Below are 19,393 nucleotides of genomic sequence, written 5' to 3'. Positions count from 1 at the left end.
AGGGTCAAATCGACTCGTCAGCAAACGTTAGCACTGTTTTCCCCAGTTAATTTGGTAAAGGCGTTAAAGCTCATTTTCACCACCAGGTGACGCGATTCCTAAATAAATATACGGTTTACACAAGTGTCACAAACAACGTCCATAGAAATGTCAGATAGAACTAAATGGGGATTGATTAATAGACATAGCCCGATTTTGTTTGTTTGAGGTGAGATATGGCAACTATAAAGCCTAGTAAGCTAGCCAAGCTAACCAGATAGGAATAGAATACACAACATGAACATAATAAAGTCAGCTATTTTGTACATTAAATATAAACGGTGTACATTATAATCCGTGTACGTTATTGGTGGATAATTTAATTGCTAGCAGGTCAGTGTGAGAACACCAGGGCAATTTCAAAGCTTGGAATATCCAACCCAACCCCCCCCCCCCCCTTTTTTTTCTTTTTTGTATTTTTATTTTTATTTGTATTTTTTATTTTTTTTTGGAAACTGTTATCTATGAAAGTTGTTGCCAAATATATTGCAATAGTACACATTACTAATGACGAAATATTCAGGTTGTCTAAACATATTTTTCTTCCCAATAGTGTCCTAAAATAGTCTTGTGTTATTAAATGTGTAATAAACTAAGCATATCTATGATAATAACCTGCCTTACTGATGCACCATTTACATGACATTTAATCATAAGCACAGCCCACATACATCATTAAATAAAACTTCAGCATTTATGTGATTAATGTAAAAAAAAAAACAAAAAAAAAACAAACAAACAAAAAAAAAATGGATTTTAAAAATGAGTTATGGCATTCAAAGCAATTAAAACAAGCCCAATTTCAATTTATTATCTGGCTTTATCCTGCAGTCCTTTATTATTATTATTATTATTATTATTATTATTATTATTATTATCACTTTCCCCTGCTTTACTGGCTGTGGGTAGGCTCCACGGGTGGGCAAGGCTCAGTGGGTGGGCAAGGGTATTTTTATTTATGTTTTCAGTTGTATTAGAATTCTTTTATTTCTGTACTTTCTCATTTTTCAATTTCCTGTGAAAAACTGGATAAACAGAATGTTCATTCTGTCAAAAATAAATAAAGAAAAACTCAAGTAACCTGTTAAAAAAAAAAAAAGCTGAGCATGTCAGCCAATCACAATCGCTCCTTGAGTTACCTGAGGGTCTTTTTTGTGATTGGTTAACAGTTAATAAGCCACTCCCCCGTACGCGCCCCCTCTCCCCTTTTATGTTGAGTGCTGTGACGTCAGTGGTGCGCTGCTTTTGGAGGGCTCATGAGAGGAAGCGGAGCTACACTGCACATATTGCGGGCCGGGCGCGCGCACCAAAGAGCAACTCATCTCATCTCCGCTGTTCAGGTAGGACCCAACGCTTCCCCCCCCCCCCCCCCCACACACACACACACTTCCACACGGCTGAAATCTAACGCAAATTTATGAGAGAATCTTAGTCTGGTTACTTGGGATTAATTGCAAGTTATTTACATGCAGAAAGAGAGACGCGCGCGCTGTGTATAAATTAATCTTCAGCGGATCTTTAAGTCATTATTTAAATGATACACTATGCATAAAGTCAGATCATGTTTGCAATGCTTTATAGAAATGATCTTGCTTTCTAACCCCGTTTTATCGCTTTTAGAACCCGTGCACGCTTTTATCCTTCTTATATCTCACATTTGTGCTCTCATATGAAATGCACAGAGATGCAGATGAGTACCAGGGATAAAGGATGCAAGCTGATCCTCTTCTAAACTGCCATTCAAGCCAAGAAATACAGCTAAACGCAATCAAGAAGGAAAACTTATGAGTGAATTAAGGGAAGTACTAGAATTAGAAAACAAAAGGCATGGATGAAAAAAAATACAGTATGATGCCACATGCTACGTTCGACAGTAGGGAAGCTGGTGGAACCTTATGAAATACAACTGGAAGCATCTAGGAGTTTCCTCAAACTTTCCAGCTCCATAAAGTGTCAAACGAATGAAAGCCAATGCTTCTGGAACAAAGAATGGTAAATATTTGGGTTCGCCATTCAAGATTTGTGGAAGGGACACTATCTAAGTTCCTGTCTGTCTGTCTGTCTGTCTGTCTCTGTCTCTCTCTACACACTTTATTTTTTGCTGCATCGATGTGTCCTGTTCTTTTATAGACACCATCTTGCTTTTAAATTCTGCATTTTGTCTTGAGCTGTCACTCAAAAGTCTGTCACAAATGCTTGCGACGAGTGTCTACAGTTTAAACTATTATCATGTGCCGTATAGACTGCTCTGGCATGCATAATGTGCAAGTCATATGACAACGGCTTGTGAAAGGACACATTAAAAACACGTCTCACTCTAGATTTATACACCACATTCAAGGAAGTGCAGCGAACTTTTTTCTTTCCCAGTGACATAATTGACACAACAGAAGCTGGACTTCCTTTTCTGACCAGTTGATATTTGAAACCGTCTCTCATCCCTGCAAACTTTCAATCTTGCTTTATGCTTTAATGCAAAGCGTATTGCAAATGTCGCATGAGCAGGAAGAGATTGTTATCAAATACAAAAATCATAAAAGTTGGACAAGTGTGGAAGCAATTTGACTACTGGGTTATCTCCGTGTCATTTGCGCCACTGAAGTGCCTTGTTTGGTGCCCTTCGGACCTGGAAGGGAAAGTTGGGGACAATGCTGGGGGGGTGGGGGGGAGGGGGGGAATACACACCCACCCACACACATGTGCACCACTTTCCCATGCTGTATATAATATGGAGGAAATGATCCACTGTTAATGAATATGTGGTGTGTTTGGTTGCTGTGTTTATGAGGATGTTAACGAACAATAGTCTGGTTACAGATCAAGGAAATGGTGAAGCGTGGACAAAATAAAGCGTCGACAAAATAACAAACTCGATTTACATAACCCAAGGGAAGTAGGCGAGTATTTCACACAGGTGGTGTCGTAAAAGGTGCACGCGCTTTCTGGATGAATGTGGAGAAGCTTGGCAGTTCTCACTGCTGGGTCGTTTATGGAAATGCCAATCTGTTTTAAAAGAGTATCCTCCATGCTTGAATAGACTTTACCCAACATGCCAAAGTTTTATCCCTTTTTTTATCTGTACAAAAAGTCACAAACAGGCCCTTCACTTATGAAAATGATACAGGGGCTAAAATTGACGTTTCTTTTCACTGTTGCGCTCAGATCACAATGGCAGAGGTGTCAACATCTACGGTTTGACAATCAGAAACAACAGTCTGACCAAATGTGAATAAAATTCGCTCAGCAGAAAAGGAAATTCACTGAAGGAGAACAGGCATGGGACATGAAAGACTCGCATTTGCATCTGGTAGCAGTTACTTTCGCTTCACGCTAACTTTATCTAGGTGAACATTGACCTGGGAAGACCTAAGAAATATGTAGGTGAGACTACAGTCTCTTGGGTTAGTAAAAAACAGAGTAGATTCTTATTCTTAAGTTGTAGTCACGCTAGACTTTTGCCTTGCTGTTTTTTTACTGTTTCTTGGCGCACAGCCAATAAAGACAATTTAACCTTTTGAGGTTTCGTGGTAAATTCCTTTCTGCCTGGTAGTATTTTCTTGTTAGCACCTCTGCATGTTGGAATCTCTGCATAATGATCTAGGCATAATGTCTATAAAATATTTGTGGCTCTATATACATCTTGGCATTTATTTTGTATTTTTTTTTGTTAGAAAAATTGCCCCAACTTGGACAAAATGCGATTTCAATATCGTTCCACTTTTAGTAAAACAAGACCAGGAAAATTATTATTTAAAAAAAAAAAAGAGAGAGATTTAAAGATGTATCCACCCAGGTTTGAGGTGTGATTTTTGTGTCTCTTGTGTCTTCTGAGCAGCCATGGGACACCAGTGAGTATCTTCTCTTTCTAATGAAATAGCTCCAACTCTTCTGAATGCTGCATGCTGGGTACGACTTTCCCCGTTTGTCCGAATTCTAGGGTAGTTAGTTACTGCTCAATAGCGCTCAATCTCTCCTTCTGTATCCTCGGTCCACACTGACCGGTGAACATCTGAACCCCTATGACCTTTCACCCTGCATGCACACCAAGCACTCAAGCTCCTTTCTCTTGAATTGATGTGAGCCATGCCAAAGCATTTTTACCTGTCTACATGTCTTTGAGTGCCTTGAGGAATGTCTACGTGCCTGTTAAAGAATCTGGTTGATGCATTAATCTCAGTTTAGCTTGAAATCATCTGTGGGGCATTTGTAATTTTGGAACAAAATGACTGCAGAGCTACTGCAGAAGACAGTGTATATCTTTGGCATCATTTTGCATGTTTAGATGTGAGCTAAATTTCACCATGTGTTACATTCTCCGATGTCTTTGGCTGTTAAGATGAGCTCTTTGGCTTGCCAAATTTCCAGAAAGAAGAAAGTTTATTTTCTCTAATCAGGTTTGCTGAGTTTGGGGTTTGTGGTGTGGAAAAACAAAAATCATTTCACGATTCAATGGAAATTAACTTTCTGGAATAGAGAGCATGGCATTTTTGCTTTTTCTGTTTTATATCTGTATAACTGTATACAATATCTGTATAATGATAATGATGCTCCAGAGATCCCATTCCATAGATAGCAACTCAGGTTAACTTATTATTGTTATTACTGAAGTAGCACTTTATTAGGTGTTTTATATTGCCCCAATAAAGATTGAAGGATTATAAACTTCCCAGATCAGGCCACAGACATTAATGTTCACTGCATAACCGGTTTAGCAAGATGAGCTACATACTTTCAGTCAAGTTATTGAGCCTGCATGATGGATGTCAACCCTCTTACTAAATATTCTTTATCTACATTCTTTATCATCATTTACTACGTCTAGCCTTTAAAGTCTAGAACGACATTACCCAACATATCATGCCTTTATGTTGCACCACTCTGCTCTATTAGGGAAGTGAAACTTCACATCCTGCGGTCAGCCGAGCTTCAGAAGCAGCGAGGCTTACTTGTTAACTTCAGCCTCTTCAGTTTGTGACTTCCTGGCTTACTGTTTTTATCTGCTGCGAGACCCTAGATGTCTCTTTTGAAGCAGCAAAGTCAACTATTGCCGACATTGCAACTTTCTGGTTCTGAACTGAGACACCACTATCTAAAATGAACGCAATGGCCTTCCAGTTGTGTATTGGTTTTTCTCTTTGCCACTTAAAGATTTTTGTAGTGGCATGTAGAATAACAGTTTTAACAGGATCTTAACCATGTGGTGGTAATCACATGTCATATATTGTGATATTAAATGTGTATAATCGCATTGGATGTAGGAGGAACTGCCCTAGGAAGGAAACATTTGAGACATGGAAGCCTATTGATGTGTGTCTGACATGACATCATCGGCTCGAGTCCATGCCATAAACGTGTGATTTTCTTTTCTTTATTTCTCTTGAATGAACTCTAAGAAGGCCCTTACATTTATTTTAAGCACATCATGAACAGAAAAGGAATAACTTCAATCATTATGTCCTTGCACATCTTTTCAGCAGCTTCTGCAGACATTCAAGAGGAAAACTCTTGAATGTATCTGGTATGAGCCAGCGTTCAGAACTCTGAGTTTTGTGTCATTGAGAACAGAAAGAAAATGGAATTGGTGCATCCCTGAATTGTTTTGGAGCAGTGCTTGGACCCTTTGGACCCTTGAGAGAAATTCGTTCCCAATGGAAAGTCAGCACAGGGACAGATTTCATCTAAGATTTCCTTAATTAGACAAATATAAAGGCCATTACACACACCAAAGAGCTGATGCAAACATTTACTTGTAGCTAAAATGCACAGCAAAACGTAAATATGCAGTCAATGTCTTGAAACAATAAAATGATTGTTTAATATTGTAAGCCACAATTGTTGTTGACATGTTGTGGATATGAAATCTTATCATCTTTAGCATGACCTTTGCTTCCATTTTCAGTTCACTAATGTAACTAGATAAGATTACGTTTTTTAAAAACACCTTGGCATGTTGATAAAAGACGTGATAATGTGCTGTTGTCTCCAAGCTAGGAACATAAAACCATGACAAATTCCTTTGGATCTCCACAATAATGTTGTGGTTTTTTTTTTTAAAGCAATCAAAGCTGAACAAGACGTAGATCATCATTAACTGTATACTGGGCCAACCTGCCAGTGCAGGCCTGAAGAAGCAGAATTTGGCACATCTCCCACAGCATCTATCTCTAGAGTCCTGGAAAGCGAACTGTTATTAAGCGGGTTATTTTTGTCCAAGAAGCCCTCCCATTACTGCCTTTGAAAGGCTATGTGTGCGCATGGTGACTGATGTGCCCACTATTTGTGCCATCGCAATGCCCTAAAAATAGGCACAATGTGCATATTCCACACAACACAACTCCACCCAGTGTATTGGGGGTTAGCTAGAAAATATAATAACTTGTACAAGACTCATATATGGTATTAGTTATTTCAGTGGGTTTAGTATATACTGTATATGAGGTCAGTCAGTGAAGTCCACCAAGCATGGCGTGATAAATTTCACAATTTCATCCTAACACCAATACTATGAAATGTACATTCCTGAAAGGAATGGGCATCTCAGAAAGATGCAGTCAGTATCATGCAATATCATTTTATATCTGTAGAGTCTCTCTGATCCTGGAGTTAATGCATTTTTTAAATGGATGATGAACTCATAGGGAAGCTCTTGCGGGGAAAGTGTGTGGAGGCGAGACTATCGCAACGAAGAGCTCAGTCATTCAGCTCATTGATCGTCTGCTCATTGATCCTAACTGTTCTCAAGAACTGCTGAACAGTTTATGGCTGTCAAACACTCAAAGTAAATGTAGCTTGGCAATTCCAGTGTGACTGCTGAACTGTGTAGCATTCGATTGCCTGAAAATGATTAGCCTCAACGAACCAGGGTGCATGACTTGTAACATTACCTTTTAGGGAAAACACAGACCAATATTCAAAAGCAAGATCTTCTTGTATGCATTAAAGCAATTTATCAGCAGTATGATCGTGACATTGTTTGGGAAGATTTAGATACAACACTTTTTTTTTTTGTCTGAAAATATTGTACATCACAGCACAAGTCTTGAATTAATAAAAGACTAAAGTGCAAATTAAGAGTAAACTAAGAATGAAATAAGCCTTGGGCTTGTGTTTATAGGCCGAGGGGTGTAAAAATTGCTTTTCTCATGTACCATTTAGAATTCGTCCAAATGCAACATCCTGGCTTTTAAAAATGGATTGTAAATGCGAAAAAAATCTAAGTTTATAAACAGAAATATTCAAATTCCTTTTACATGCTTCAGTGAGTATACAGCACAGGAAGCATTCACAAGCAACCACAGATGTAGAGACTGACATTAGCAACCTGAGAAATATTTTAGAAATACATTCAGTGCATTAAAATAGTTCTTAAAGATATCATTGCTTTGCATATTGACTTGACCAAATCAAATATTTAAAAAATAATTTTTATAAAATGAATCATGGAATTGATTAAAAAAAAAAAAGCAGTTTGTGAATGGAATCGATTGACATCCCTAATATTTTGTTTGGAACATTGATAAATATTATGACTTCCTTAAAAATTCAATTCAGGCAAATATAACAATGCAATTAAAGCGATTTATTTTCTCAATGGTCACAATGGTCAATGATCATAAAGGTAACATTTTCATAGGATTTCCCGAACTCTATTTCTAAAAATGAATGCTTATGTTCGGTTTTTGAGAGGAATTATAAAACCTTTTTTTCTCTTATACCAATGTACATTTGGTAAATGTGTTTATCCATGCTTAAGAGCCAAACAGGGCCTCTCTGGCTGTTCTGTGATTTGATTTCACTTTCGCAACCTTAACCATTGGACTAAGTCAAAAAAGAAACATATTCCGAATATCAACTCCTCTCCAGTTTATCCCATGTGCTGGTGCCACAAAAATGGGCATTTCCCAGATTCTGCCCCTCGACTGGCCCAAAGTATCTTTTTACATGATAAGTTGTGTCACTTGAGACTTGTCAAAATGCACTTTAGCTTTAAACTTTGACCTCTGTAATCTTACCCTTGATCTGCAGTCCTTCATGCACATGGTACAATAATGTGACTTAACCTCTCATATTACCCCAAGCCCAACGACCACAACCCCCAATCCCCCAAAAACTTACATTATAATATCTATAAACAATCATTCCCTCAGCAGTGAAGTTAATAAGGCAAAAACAATGCAGCTTATCATATTATCAAGAAACCTAGCATGTATGACTGAACTGTGCTTTCTATCTCGCAGATACACGATATTTGATCGTAACAAGATGCCCCTGGGTGAAGATGGACACTCATGGAAGAAGAAGATGTCTGACATCAAGGAGAACTACGACTTCAAGGAGGTGTTGGGGACGTAAGTGTTGTCACTGTTATAGCGCTCTTATTAAGTTATGGACATTGCAATGTAAATGGACTTTACTGGGGCTTTCCGTTTGATTTCTACCATGCTTAATTTCACACTCAGAGTGTGAACTTGCAGTTTGTGGCAGGGGTGGTGATGAGAGTGACATGTTATAAGCACTTTAAAATCACTACTGTAGGACATCATTCATTTCATTTCCTTAATTTGTGTACATAAATTCATATTTGTGATATAACTGACTTTTAGGATTTGCTGGAGTACACTACTATGCTTAGAGCATGGTGAACACACCTGTTATTAAATTAACCATGGACTTTCGGTGCTAAAGATATACATTGTTTTCAATCCACGATTACACCATAGCTATTATGATATTTCTGTCATCGTTTTACTATTTTTGAAATAAAAGTCTACATAAAAATCACAGTACAACTACCAGTAAAAAGTACAACCACCATAGCAAAGTACAGTAGTAAACCTGTGGCGGTGTAATAGTTAAATATGTTATAAACATACAGTACGCTGCATGTTGTTTATGAGGTGATTTTACCTAATTGACTCATCTTTTGTGGTATTCGTAGCTTCGGAGTTTATGAGTTATGACATAACATTGATGTTATCAATACAGCAGCACCCATGCTAAGAATGACGAGTGTAATTTTAGCCATACAGGCTATTTTTTTTTTTGTAATTTACCAACACATCTGAGGAAAATGTTGACATTCCCAATATTTTTGTCCCTTTTCCAGTGTTATTCAGCCTTTCCTTTGTTTGTATAAAGAAGAGCTAGTTAGTAAAATTGAGCCTCAGTCATTAGCTAGCATATGCTTGGCCAGTTGCTTAGCAACCGTGTTCTCACCACTTTAACCACATCAGCTGTGAGCATATTGTGTGTTTCCTTCTCAGGTCAAAAGCACAAAATGTATAGTTAATTTATAGCCCCAAAGTGAAGTCATAGTTATCATAAAGTAGCGTAGTAACACTGTAGTGCTTGTTAGTAACCTGGAGGCACATGGTGCTTCAGATTAACCGTTATAGTATATTAGCATACCCATAATCTTTTGGCTATAATCCTTTTCCTCAGCTCTTTTGAGGCAGCATGGATGAATTATTGAATTCAGTGAGTTTTAGTGACAGGTATTGAGGATTCTATTGATTCTTTTTTCTCTTTTATTATTTAGTCTTCAGTGATTCGTCATCTGTTTTGCTCAACATAGTTGGTGCCCATTGTATTAAAATGTTGCCAAACCTTGCTGGTCTTGGGTAAAGATGTTTGCTTCATTTGTATTGTCCTTGTTGAAGTTAAAGCTGTATTGTAATTTTAATGCTGTTCCCCTGTTTATTTTCCGCAGTAGACACAGAAATGAGGAGAAGAGAAATAGAAACTACATCTTTTTAAAGACAGACCTACAAACTAAGCATTGTTAAAGGAACTACCAGACCCTGTCTCTAAGGATTTTTTAAATAGCTTTCATTTTAATTACAATCATATGTGGCCAATCTATGGTAATTCCTCTGCTGTACAGATCAGTGAGGAATTTCTAGGGCTAGTTTTCTCAAACCAGCATTCCCAGAGCAGAGCAGCCACTCTCGAACAGTTATCAGGCAGTAATGTTGAGGCATGCTCTGCTGGAAGGTCCTGGGAGAGTGCAAGCTAAAGGGTTGTCTAAAATAACAGCTTGCACCATGGCCCTGTCACGATATTTCATTCCAGTGTATCATATTTCATTTTATTCATTTGGCTGACATTTTAACTCAAAATGACTAGAGCAGAATGTGAGACCAATTTAGTCATAAAGCTGAGGAGGTAAGGGAATTGCTAAGAAAAAACAACAACAGCAGTGGTTCTCTTACGGTCCTGGGATTGAACTCGTCACCTTCTGAATCCTATCCACTGTCGTACCATTGGCCCAGAGCTTTCAGTTATGCTCTGTGATACCTTTACACTTTTAATCACCAATAACCTCTCTAACCAAGACTACATGATTGTTGGTGAAAGATTTCCATTGAACTTTGTACCATTTCTCTGAAATGGTCTCATTTTCAGTCCAAGACATCAGTTCCTGGTTACATTGCAAGCCTAGGCATGCGTGCAGCCTTCCAACCTCGCAAGCTCACCTTGCACCGTGTTTAAGGGTTTTCCGGCCCTCCTCCTGTCCAGGCACAGTGAGGAAAGCATCGCCAGCTCTCCCCGCCTCGCTTAGCTCCGAGTTCACCGTGGGCTGGTTGTCTTGGCAACTGGAGCAGACACTTTCCATATGGACTAAAACAGTTGCTATGGAAACAAAGTTTTATTTTCTATTAATAATCTCGTCGATGAATGTGTGAGCATTTGTGAGGCTCCGTTTAATCTCGCCGAAACGATTTTGTTTTTTTATTTTGTAATGATTTTTGTTCTGTACTGTCAGATAGATAGGGGCAGTTTCCAGGAACCCCCTCTGACATTTTACACACACATGTAGCTTCACATTCACAGGAACCTTTATAGTTCCAGGTTCCTCATTTACTCACACTTCTTCATTTTTATGTTCTTGATCATTTATATGTAATGGAGCAAATTATAAGAGTTGGAACTCAGTGGTATGACCTTACAGAAGGTTGAGTTCAAATCACAAGTTGTTTTGTTCGGATAAAACATCGACCAAATAAATAAATGTAAATGAAATGGTGACCTTAGAGAAAATTGACCTCTTTCTTTCGTCCCAAGTTCGCTCTCAAAAAAGCTACCAAACTGGGGTTTCAAGTAACAAATGCATGCCACTGGGGTGGTCCCACAGGGGTGACTTTTGTACATTAAGTTAGACTATAAAAGCAGAGCTTTATTAAGGTACATATTGGGGCCTTCACATGGACATTGAACTTCGGGAACAAAAATCTTCATGGCCAGTACCTTTTTTTCTGACTGTGCATTAAGCAGACTTAAACCGAAGTCTGTTCTCTCATGTCGTCTCATGTCTACTCACCTCCAAAACAATAGATAACTCAATGGTCCTTAATAGTGTTGCGAGGCTCCAGGTTTCCTCCGCTGTATTCTAATTCATATTAATGTGGCGCGTCATCCCTTTACACATTCATTAAATTTCAAATGGAGTCTCTTGTTCATCCCACACTGCTTTCATTACAGAAACAAGGATTGTTTTTTTTTTGTGACATGTTATGACTGGCTGCATATGACTTTCCATTTCTCCAAAAGAACACTTTGCTTGGAGGAAGCCAAAGTGGTATGTCATGCAGATTGCAAATTGCTTAAATGGAAGGATGTGTGTGTGTGTGTGTGGCAAGGATGGCAAGAAAAGTCTTGCTTAAGGTGACATGGCTGTTCTCATGATATGTTTAGTTTGTGGGTGGCTCCTGTGTACCATTCTATTGAAGCACACTTAGATAAACTTCACTCAACCATAAAATGTAAACTCTTGTAAACTTATTTGATAAGTTTCTACAAGATCCTCTTAACTCCAGCTCCTGGATAGAGTTATGACACCACTATTAAACAAACTCAGTTTATCAGGATCATAATGACTCTCTTGAGTAAATGTTTGGGAAAGTAATCTATTGTGGACGATCTTGTGTCAACCAGACTTTCTTGGTTTTTTTTTTCTTTTTTTCTCGCCCCCAGAGTTGTTTAGAGATGACTTAACAAATGTGCTTTTGTCCTTTAGGGACTGCATTGTCCAAAGGCAGTGGGATGTGTGGCTCTGTTTCTGGGTTTCTTGACTCCCAGCTCCTGTAATTAAAACAGAAAATAATTAATGAGTGCCAGCACTGCCTTGGAGAGTAGCAAAATCTCTCTGTTTTCTCTCTCGGTCATTAATGCAGACTGATCTGGTCTTCATCAGCATCATTAGAGAAACAAACCCACTCAATCTAACTCTCACTGATCCTATATTCCACTGCATATGCATTTTTATGTATAAATCGTTAGACAGATGGCATTAGAATCACTAACCCACAGCACTGAGTCTAAAAATGTATTTGCAGATCATTCCTTTTATTTGAAATATTTCTTTAAGAGGCTTAATCGACAATTAATTATTGCTTCTGTTGGCTGTCTGTGGTCAAGGGATGACAAGGTTCTGATAAACTGTAATCATGATGTAAGATTGTGTAAGACCTGCATTGAGATGCTGCTGCAAGACCTCTTATTCAACCTCAGAATATCTGAGATTTCTCTCCTCAAAGACAGTCTCCACAAACCGAAATGCAATGAGACTGTTGTTCAGGAACCAGTTTGATCCGCTACCGATTGTCTATGATCTCTACTGTTTATTTTGCTAGTGTGACCAGCAGATTGCTTTTCTTCGCTGTGCCATGCCGGTCTGGATCGGTTAATGAACCCCCTAGAGTAACACAGTGCCACGGCGTGATCCATGGCAGTTCCCAGCATGCTTTGCAGATGATGGTTGGCAGGGGTCAGGACTGGAATGATTTGAAAATCAATATGGAGTATGGATCTGCTCCTTTCTGCGTGGCTTTTGTTGTATGCTGTGCTGGTGATAATGGCGTGACCTGTTTTCCATTTCACAAAGCTAGGTTTGGTAGATCTTTTCATTTTGAGTAATTGTGGTGGAGGTCCACCCATTTCTGTCTGATCTGTGTTGCCTTGACAGTGCCACTTATATTTTCTAGATACACCATCCAGCCCCCCTTTTTTGTTATCTGTCATGCATATCGACTCCTAAACATTCATACATAAAAGAAAAAAGATTTAACATTTTATCTTTGTATTGTAAGTAATGGAATTTTCTAGGATTTTCCAAAGACCGAATGTAGTGTAATAGTACTGCTAGAATTGTTTGTTGATTTACTGTGAAAGAATTTTGACCCTATAAGTTATTATGCAAATTTATCCCTGGACCATTAAATGTTGTAGATATAACCCTTCTCACCCCCCCCCCCAAATAAATAACAAGTTCTGCTTTCCATTCCCTTTGTGGCTTTGAGTCTCTGGCTGATAATCCTGTTGCTGATTGCAGTAGCTGATAAACTTTATCGGAAATTCACATAAAATGTAGCAAATTATCTAGCTGTAAATATAGGCTAATACAAATTTTCAAGAATCGTATCATGTCCTGAAACCCCAGTTCTCACTTTGGTGGACCTTCTATCTACAGCGTTATCTCCATAGCTATAACACCCATTGAAGTGTCAGAGGCTATAAACTCTTCTGTTTGCTCTGGCTGGGGTTTCCTTACTTCCTGCCAAGTACCCAGCTTTTATTGCCTTAAATATAAATTTATAGCTTGAGATGATAAACCGTGAGTGAAGTATAGGGAAGTGTTTTCCTTATTATAATCATGCTAATCATACTACTTCATTTTAAGAAGTTATGTGAACTTAACTTACCATCATTTGTGAATCAGTGGGTGGGTGGAGGTGTAATGTTGTGGTCAGTTTGGTTTCAAGACTGAAAGGTGTACTGTTTTTTTTTCATGGTCTTATTGACCTCATTTCCTGGACTGGCTTGTTCATCGGAACATAAATACCACAGTCAGGCTAGCAAACACTAAGAATATAAAGAACTGACTGAAGGTGCGATCTCTTAATGATTAGATATCTGAGCTAATCTAGGTCTTTGTTTATTTAAACAGCTATTGAATTAGCTATATGTAATTATACAAGCAACGGGACTGGGTGGTAATCATCTCTGAAGTCAAGCTAGTTTTCCGTAAAACAATATTTATGAATCTTTTGTGCTTTCCTCGAAAATTGTGAATCACGTTTTGCAGTTGAATTAAATATGAAATTGAACTTGAATTCCAAAATTTGAATTCGTATGCTGTTAGAAACGGTTTTAAAATGAACATGTGTACCAAAAAAAAAAAAAAAAAAAGAAATAAAAAAAAATTATTTGTGTCAAATTCAGATTTGAATTTAGTTCTGAGCACTTTGGAAAAGCAAACCATCATATTTGTGCATTTGAAACGGAATTAATTAATGAATTGAATTAAAAATGCATTGTTATTCATTTGAATTTTGTATGTGTGAATATTTGTTGAGTTTTAAAGCATTACGTACAAATTTAAGCTACGGATTACAGACTTAAATCGATTCAACTACAACCTCTTCATGTTACTTCATATACAAATTCTAAATAACCCATTTAAACCTAGAACTACAAAATTTAAGAAAGCTTTTCATAATCTTAACATCCAGAGCAGTTTGTAACAGTAACACTGCACTTAGATGTACACACACACACACACACACAAAAAAACAATTTTTTGTATGTTATACAAAATATGATATATTTTCCTATTGGGATATATGAAAATTATTATCTGAGGGAGTCTTCAGTGTCAGCACTTTTCTGTTTTTTTTTTTTCATCTTGTTTACTTCAGGAGAGAGAGAGAAAAAAGAAGTGCTGGAAGAAATGACTATTTATAGCTGTTAACATATAAGTGATAACAGGAACTAATTTGTTTCAGATGCTCCACAGTATAAAATGTAACAACAAAATGTTCTAGAAAATAATTAACTCCGTTGTGGTAAAAGTATGTCATGTCATGTCATGTCAGCCGCATGACACCACTCCACCACCACTACACGACATTGATTATTTTCCTAGAACATGTCCCATCGTGTTTTATGCCATACTCAAGTGTGTAATATTTTGTTGTCATTCCAGAAATGACACTTCCCTTTTAGAGTCTCATAAAGACTCAGTTCTAAGCGGAAGCTTAACCAGGCAGGCCACAGTGTTGTGGTTAAACAGTAATGGTGTGCTTGGCTGTGAAAGTCTGTCTCTCATGGTTAACGTTTCTGATCCTGTTAGTGTCTGTACTGTGGAAAAGGGGAGCACAGAAGAGTATTATGTTACTTCAGTGGTTCTGAAGGTCTTATTTCACAGAGCTCTGTGGGCTGGACAGGATCACGGATGTGCATAAAGACCCGGCTCATGAATATTAAAAGAACATAATGGTTTATTAAATTATGTTTAGAGGTGGAAATAACGTGCCGTTTAGCTGCAGCCTGTATATAATTTGCTATTAGTTTATCATGCACAAGTGCATGAGATACAGCAGAAGATACAAGGTACTAGAGTGTGTTTGACTGTGTGGTTGTATGGATGGATGGTTAAATTATACATAGAGACACCTCCCTGTGTTTACCAGGCTGCTAGAGACACCTGCTCCCTCCTCACTCACGCCTGCACCTACCATGCATACACCTACCTCCTGCTCACACCTCCACTAGAACGACAAATTAAAACAAATGAAACACTTCTCACACACAAAAACACCTCAGTGCCTATATACGCTCTTAGTTACATTTGTTACTTGCTTTTTTATCCTGGGATTTAAACCTACAACCTTATGCATGGTGCATATGCAAGCCAGTCGAACCATGCCGGCGTGCTTCTTCAGTCTAGAACCTTAGGATGAATACGATTTTTCTGTATAACATTTAAAGCAACGTTACGTGTGCTTTATAGGCATGATTTCCACCAATGTTGAGAAGATTGTGGAACCTTAATATTGGCTGGTTTTAGATCAAACGTTGATTTGAGTTCACAGGAATTATATCATCTATATTAACTTCAGAATTAGACTCTTAATTGTGACTTAAAGTCTGAAACTTTTTTTGCCTGAGTTTCTGTAGAAACGCCTACAATCCTTTTGGGGATCAGATTTTGTGGGTGGAAACACAGTGGAAAAAGTAGTTTAGAAAGTGAAAATGTTACACACACACACACACACACACACACACACACACATACATTCTGTATAGTGTGATTGGTACCACATGAGATTACTTGACCCCAGCTAGACAAGAGAAGGGGTGAATTTAAAATGGCCCTTGACTGAAGATGTAGTGCACTATTACAGTGTAATGTATTTGTTGTTACACTTATAGCTTATCGTTTTGGATAGCTCTGATACGTTATAATGCAGTTGGGCATGCTCTGTGCCAAATCTTGACGAGTGTTTGATCAGCTGTGTTTGTTTACAGGATCACTTCATGTTTTGCTACAGGATGTTTCTTGGGGATCAGTCGGTTTTGGCCCGTGTGTGATCAGCCATAGACACAACAACTAGTGACCAGAAGCAGATTTACATTTACATTACAAGTACATTTTCAAATATTTGAAATTTGCCTTCTCACAAAGAGTTCCGTTCAGAGTTTACTCCATTTTGAAAGATGATGTTACTGTATACTCCGGTTTCCTCCACCCAGTCCAAAGACATGCATGCTAGGCTGATTGGCATGTCCAGAGTGTCTGTAGTGTATGAATTGGTGTGGGATTGTGTATGTGATTGTGCCCTCTGATGGATTGGCACCCCGTCCAGGGTGTACCCCGCCTTGTGCCCGACGCTCCATGGGATAGGCTCCAGGTTCCCCACGACCCAGTAGGATAATCGGTATAGAAGATGGATGGATGGATGTTGCTGTGTTGTATAATTAATTGCTTTTAATTGTTTCCAAGAAGCAAGGGCTTGGAGAATTTGATCATCAGATGAAAAGCATGACCTTGTCTTCGATTATCCTCTCTGCTGATTGGATGTTGGGTTGTAGCCAGAGTTTGTACTGTACAATGGATGATCTGGGCCAGACTGTTATGGACGAGGTAAAAATGGACTCATTAATAAAAACGTAACACTGGCGTAATATTAGCTGGGGTAGATTGTGTATTCGTAATTGCTCCAGAAAATAAATTCTCTGCTGAGCATTTTTTGGCATAGAGGTTGATGTTGTACTGCCAGGTGAAGTCCTAGGAGATGAATGGTCCCTGAGGAAAATGAGAAAAATAAATGGGCAGTAACTAACTGTAAACTGAAATCGAAAGAACACTGGACTAAAATTTTTAAAAATAAGCATTGCAATTCTGTGTACTTTCTTGCTTTTGAAAGAAATCTAATTAAAAAAAATATAAATGCCAATCCACCTATTTTCATGTTTTTGAGAGGTGGGAGGAAACCTTTGAACACAAAGGAAACCCACATAAACACATGCAGAGTACTACACAATAACCTGAGGTTAGGATCACATGATGAAACCTGGAGCTGTGATGCATTGTTGCACCACCGTGCCACCCAACAGCATGGGTTGTAAAACAGAATTCCCACATTAGTATCTGGTGTTACTATCATTTGCCTGTCGCAATGCAACACATCTCCTTGGAGGTATAACATTATTTTAAACCATGCAAATTTTTTGGACAGGTAATTTCAATAAGCTTGTTTACATTTTGTCCTGAACATGTAGCCAATCTTTATTTGATGGTAAATATAGTATCAATAGGCCTTATACATACTGTAGCTGCTGCGTACTGACGGAGGTGACGTAGAGGTTTTTCACTTACCACTGGTGGGGTTTTACTGAAAAAGTCTGCAGTGAATTTCCCACTGCCAAATTTTCCTAAAGACATAGAAATGTCCAAGTCATAAACAAAGTATGATGCGCTGGGGTTTCATAATCAAGCACAGTAATATTGAAATTATGGCTTGGGTGGTAGGTGGAAACACATGGTTCATGTCAGTATTGTGAGTGAAGACCACCAACATTACTCACAGTTTAAAGTAGAAAAAGAATTTAAAGGACAAGAAAGATACAAAGCTGTACAGAAGAGAGATTAGTTTTTTTGTTTTTTTTTATGTTGTTGTGTTGGTTGTTGGTTGGTAGTGTTCGTTGTGCTGTTTGTTGGTTGGTTGTTATTGGTGATAGTGTTTGTTAATTTGGTTGATGTTTGTTGTTTATTGGCTGTTAGTGTTTGGTTTGTTGGTTGGTTGTTATTGGTGATAGTGTTTGTTAATTTGGTTGATGTTTGTTGTTTATTGGTTGTTAGTTTTTGGTTTGTTGGTTGGTTGTTATTCGTGATAGTGTTTGTTAATTTGGTTGATGTTTGTTGTTTATTGGTTGTTAGTTTTTGGTTTGTTGGTTGGTAGTCATGTTTATTGGTTGTTGGAGATTGCTGGTTGGTGTTTGGTGTTAGTAGTAGTAATTGTAGTATTTGGATGCTTATGGTTAATTTTAATCATTAATCACTTTAGTCGTTTTTTTTTTTAACAGTGGTAGCTCAGTGTTTAAGCTTAAGTGTTTGTTAAAGAGTAAAGATCAATGGCTCAGAACCAGCTTGTTTTGTAATCAGCTTTCTTGACTTCTTTTTATTGTCTGCATTTCATTTAATGCCTCCTGTTTTTACCACTTAGTGTTGGAGCAGCCCTTCAAATTGTGACAGGGATTCACTATCACTTGAAGTGAAGTTTGTTAGATTTACTAGCCCTTGGTTAGCGGAGGGATTAGCTGTAGACTTCAGGAGAACTTGTGCAGACGGTGTTGCAAGCTGATGCAATTTCCTTTCCAAAACTGCCAAAAGTGTGGAATTGGGTTTTATGTACCGAATAATCCATATATACACGTTGGCTGACTCAACCTTGTTTACTCCTTGTTTACTTGTTACACCTTCTTTCTCACCGAACAAGGACACTTGTTTCACATGGATGATGCATAACTCCCAGCCATGAGAGGACCTTGACGAATTGGAATGCAAGGCCTGAGATTGTATTGCAGAGATTTCTAATGGATAATTAGTGGTATGCACTTTTTACAAGTGTTTCCTGCATTTGTTTGTTTGTCCATTAGCCAACCATTTACCATAAAGCTCGATTGGTTCTCTCGTTCTTGAAAAGTGGGGCGAGATAGTACTAAGCAGTGAGCAAGAATGCACAAATCTCACAGCACCATCTCTGAATGTTTCCTTTGTTGCATAGTGCAGTATTTTTTGGCTCCAGAACTGCCTCTGTGAATTGTGTTCCTCCGTTGCTTTGCTTTGAAGTTGATGGCTCTTGTCTGGGGGGAAATTGGAAATGCACATTGCTGTGGTGGGATGTGGATAACCATTCCCTTCATTTCTTCATCTGGCTAAAGAAAATGCACCTTTGTGTCTTCGTTTTGGATATGCGGCCATCTATACAACTGCAATTACTACTGCAAAGCCATTAAGAAACAATTTAGATCTCAGATCGGTTTAAGAGCAGACTCAAAGAGTTTTGAGTGG

The 19,393-nt window shown here is 38.2% G+C and overlaps 1 protein-coding gene across 1 annotated transcript in view; it reads left to right on the top strand.

Annotated features, from left to right (window-relative positions):
- The first annotated feature begins 1,288 nt into the window (after positions 1-1,288).
- camk1b (calcium/calmodulin-dependent protein kinase Ib) overlaps positions 1,289-19,393 on the top strand; it is a 42,991-nt gene continuing 24,886 nt past the window's right edge. The window contains exons 1-2 of the mRNA XM_053652610.1: positions 1,289-1,379; positions 8,277-8,387. Coding sequence (XP_053508585.1) covers positions 8,302-8,387 — 86 coding nt within the window. The 5' untranslated portion in view covers positions 1,289-1,379; positions 8,277-8,301. The remainder of the gene's footprint in view (positions 1,380-8,276; positions 8,388-19,393) is intronic.

The sequence above is a fragment of the Ictalurus furcatus genome, chromosome 21 (assembly GCF_023375685.1).
Source record: "Ictalurus furcatus strain D&B chromosome 21, Billie_1.0, whole genome shotgun sequence".
Lineage (NCBI taxonomy): Eukaryota > Metazoa > Chordata > Actinopteri > Siluriformes > Ictaluridae > Ictalurus > Ictalurus furcatus.
This window is presented reverse-complemented; position numbering and strand designations above follow the sequence as displayed.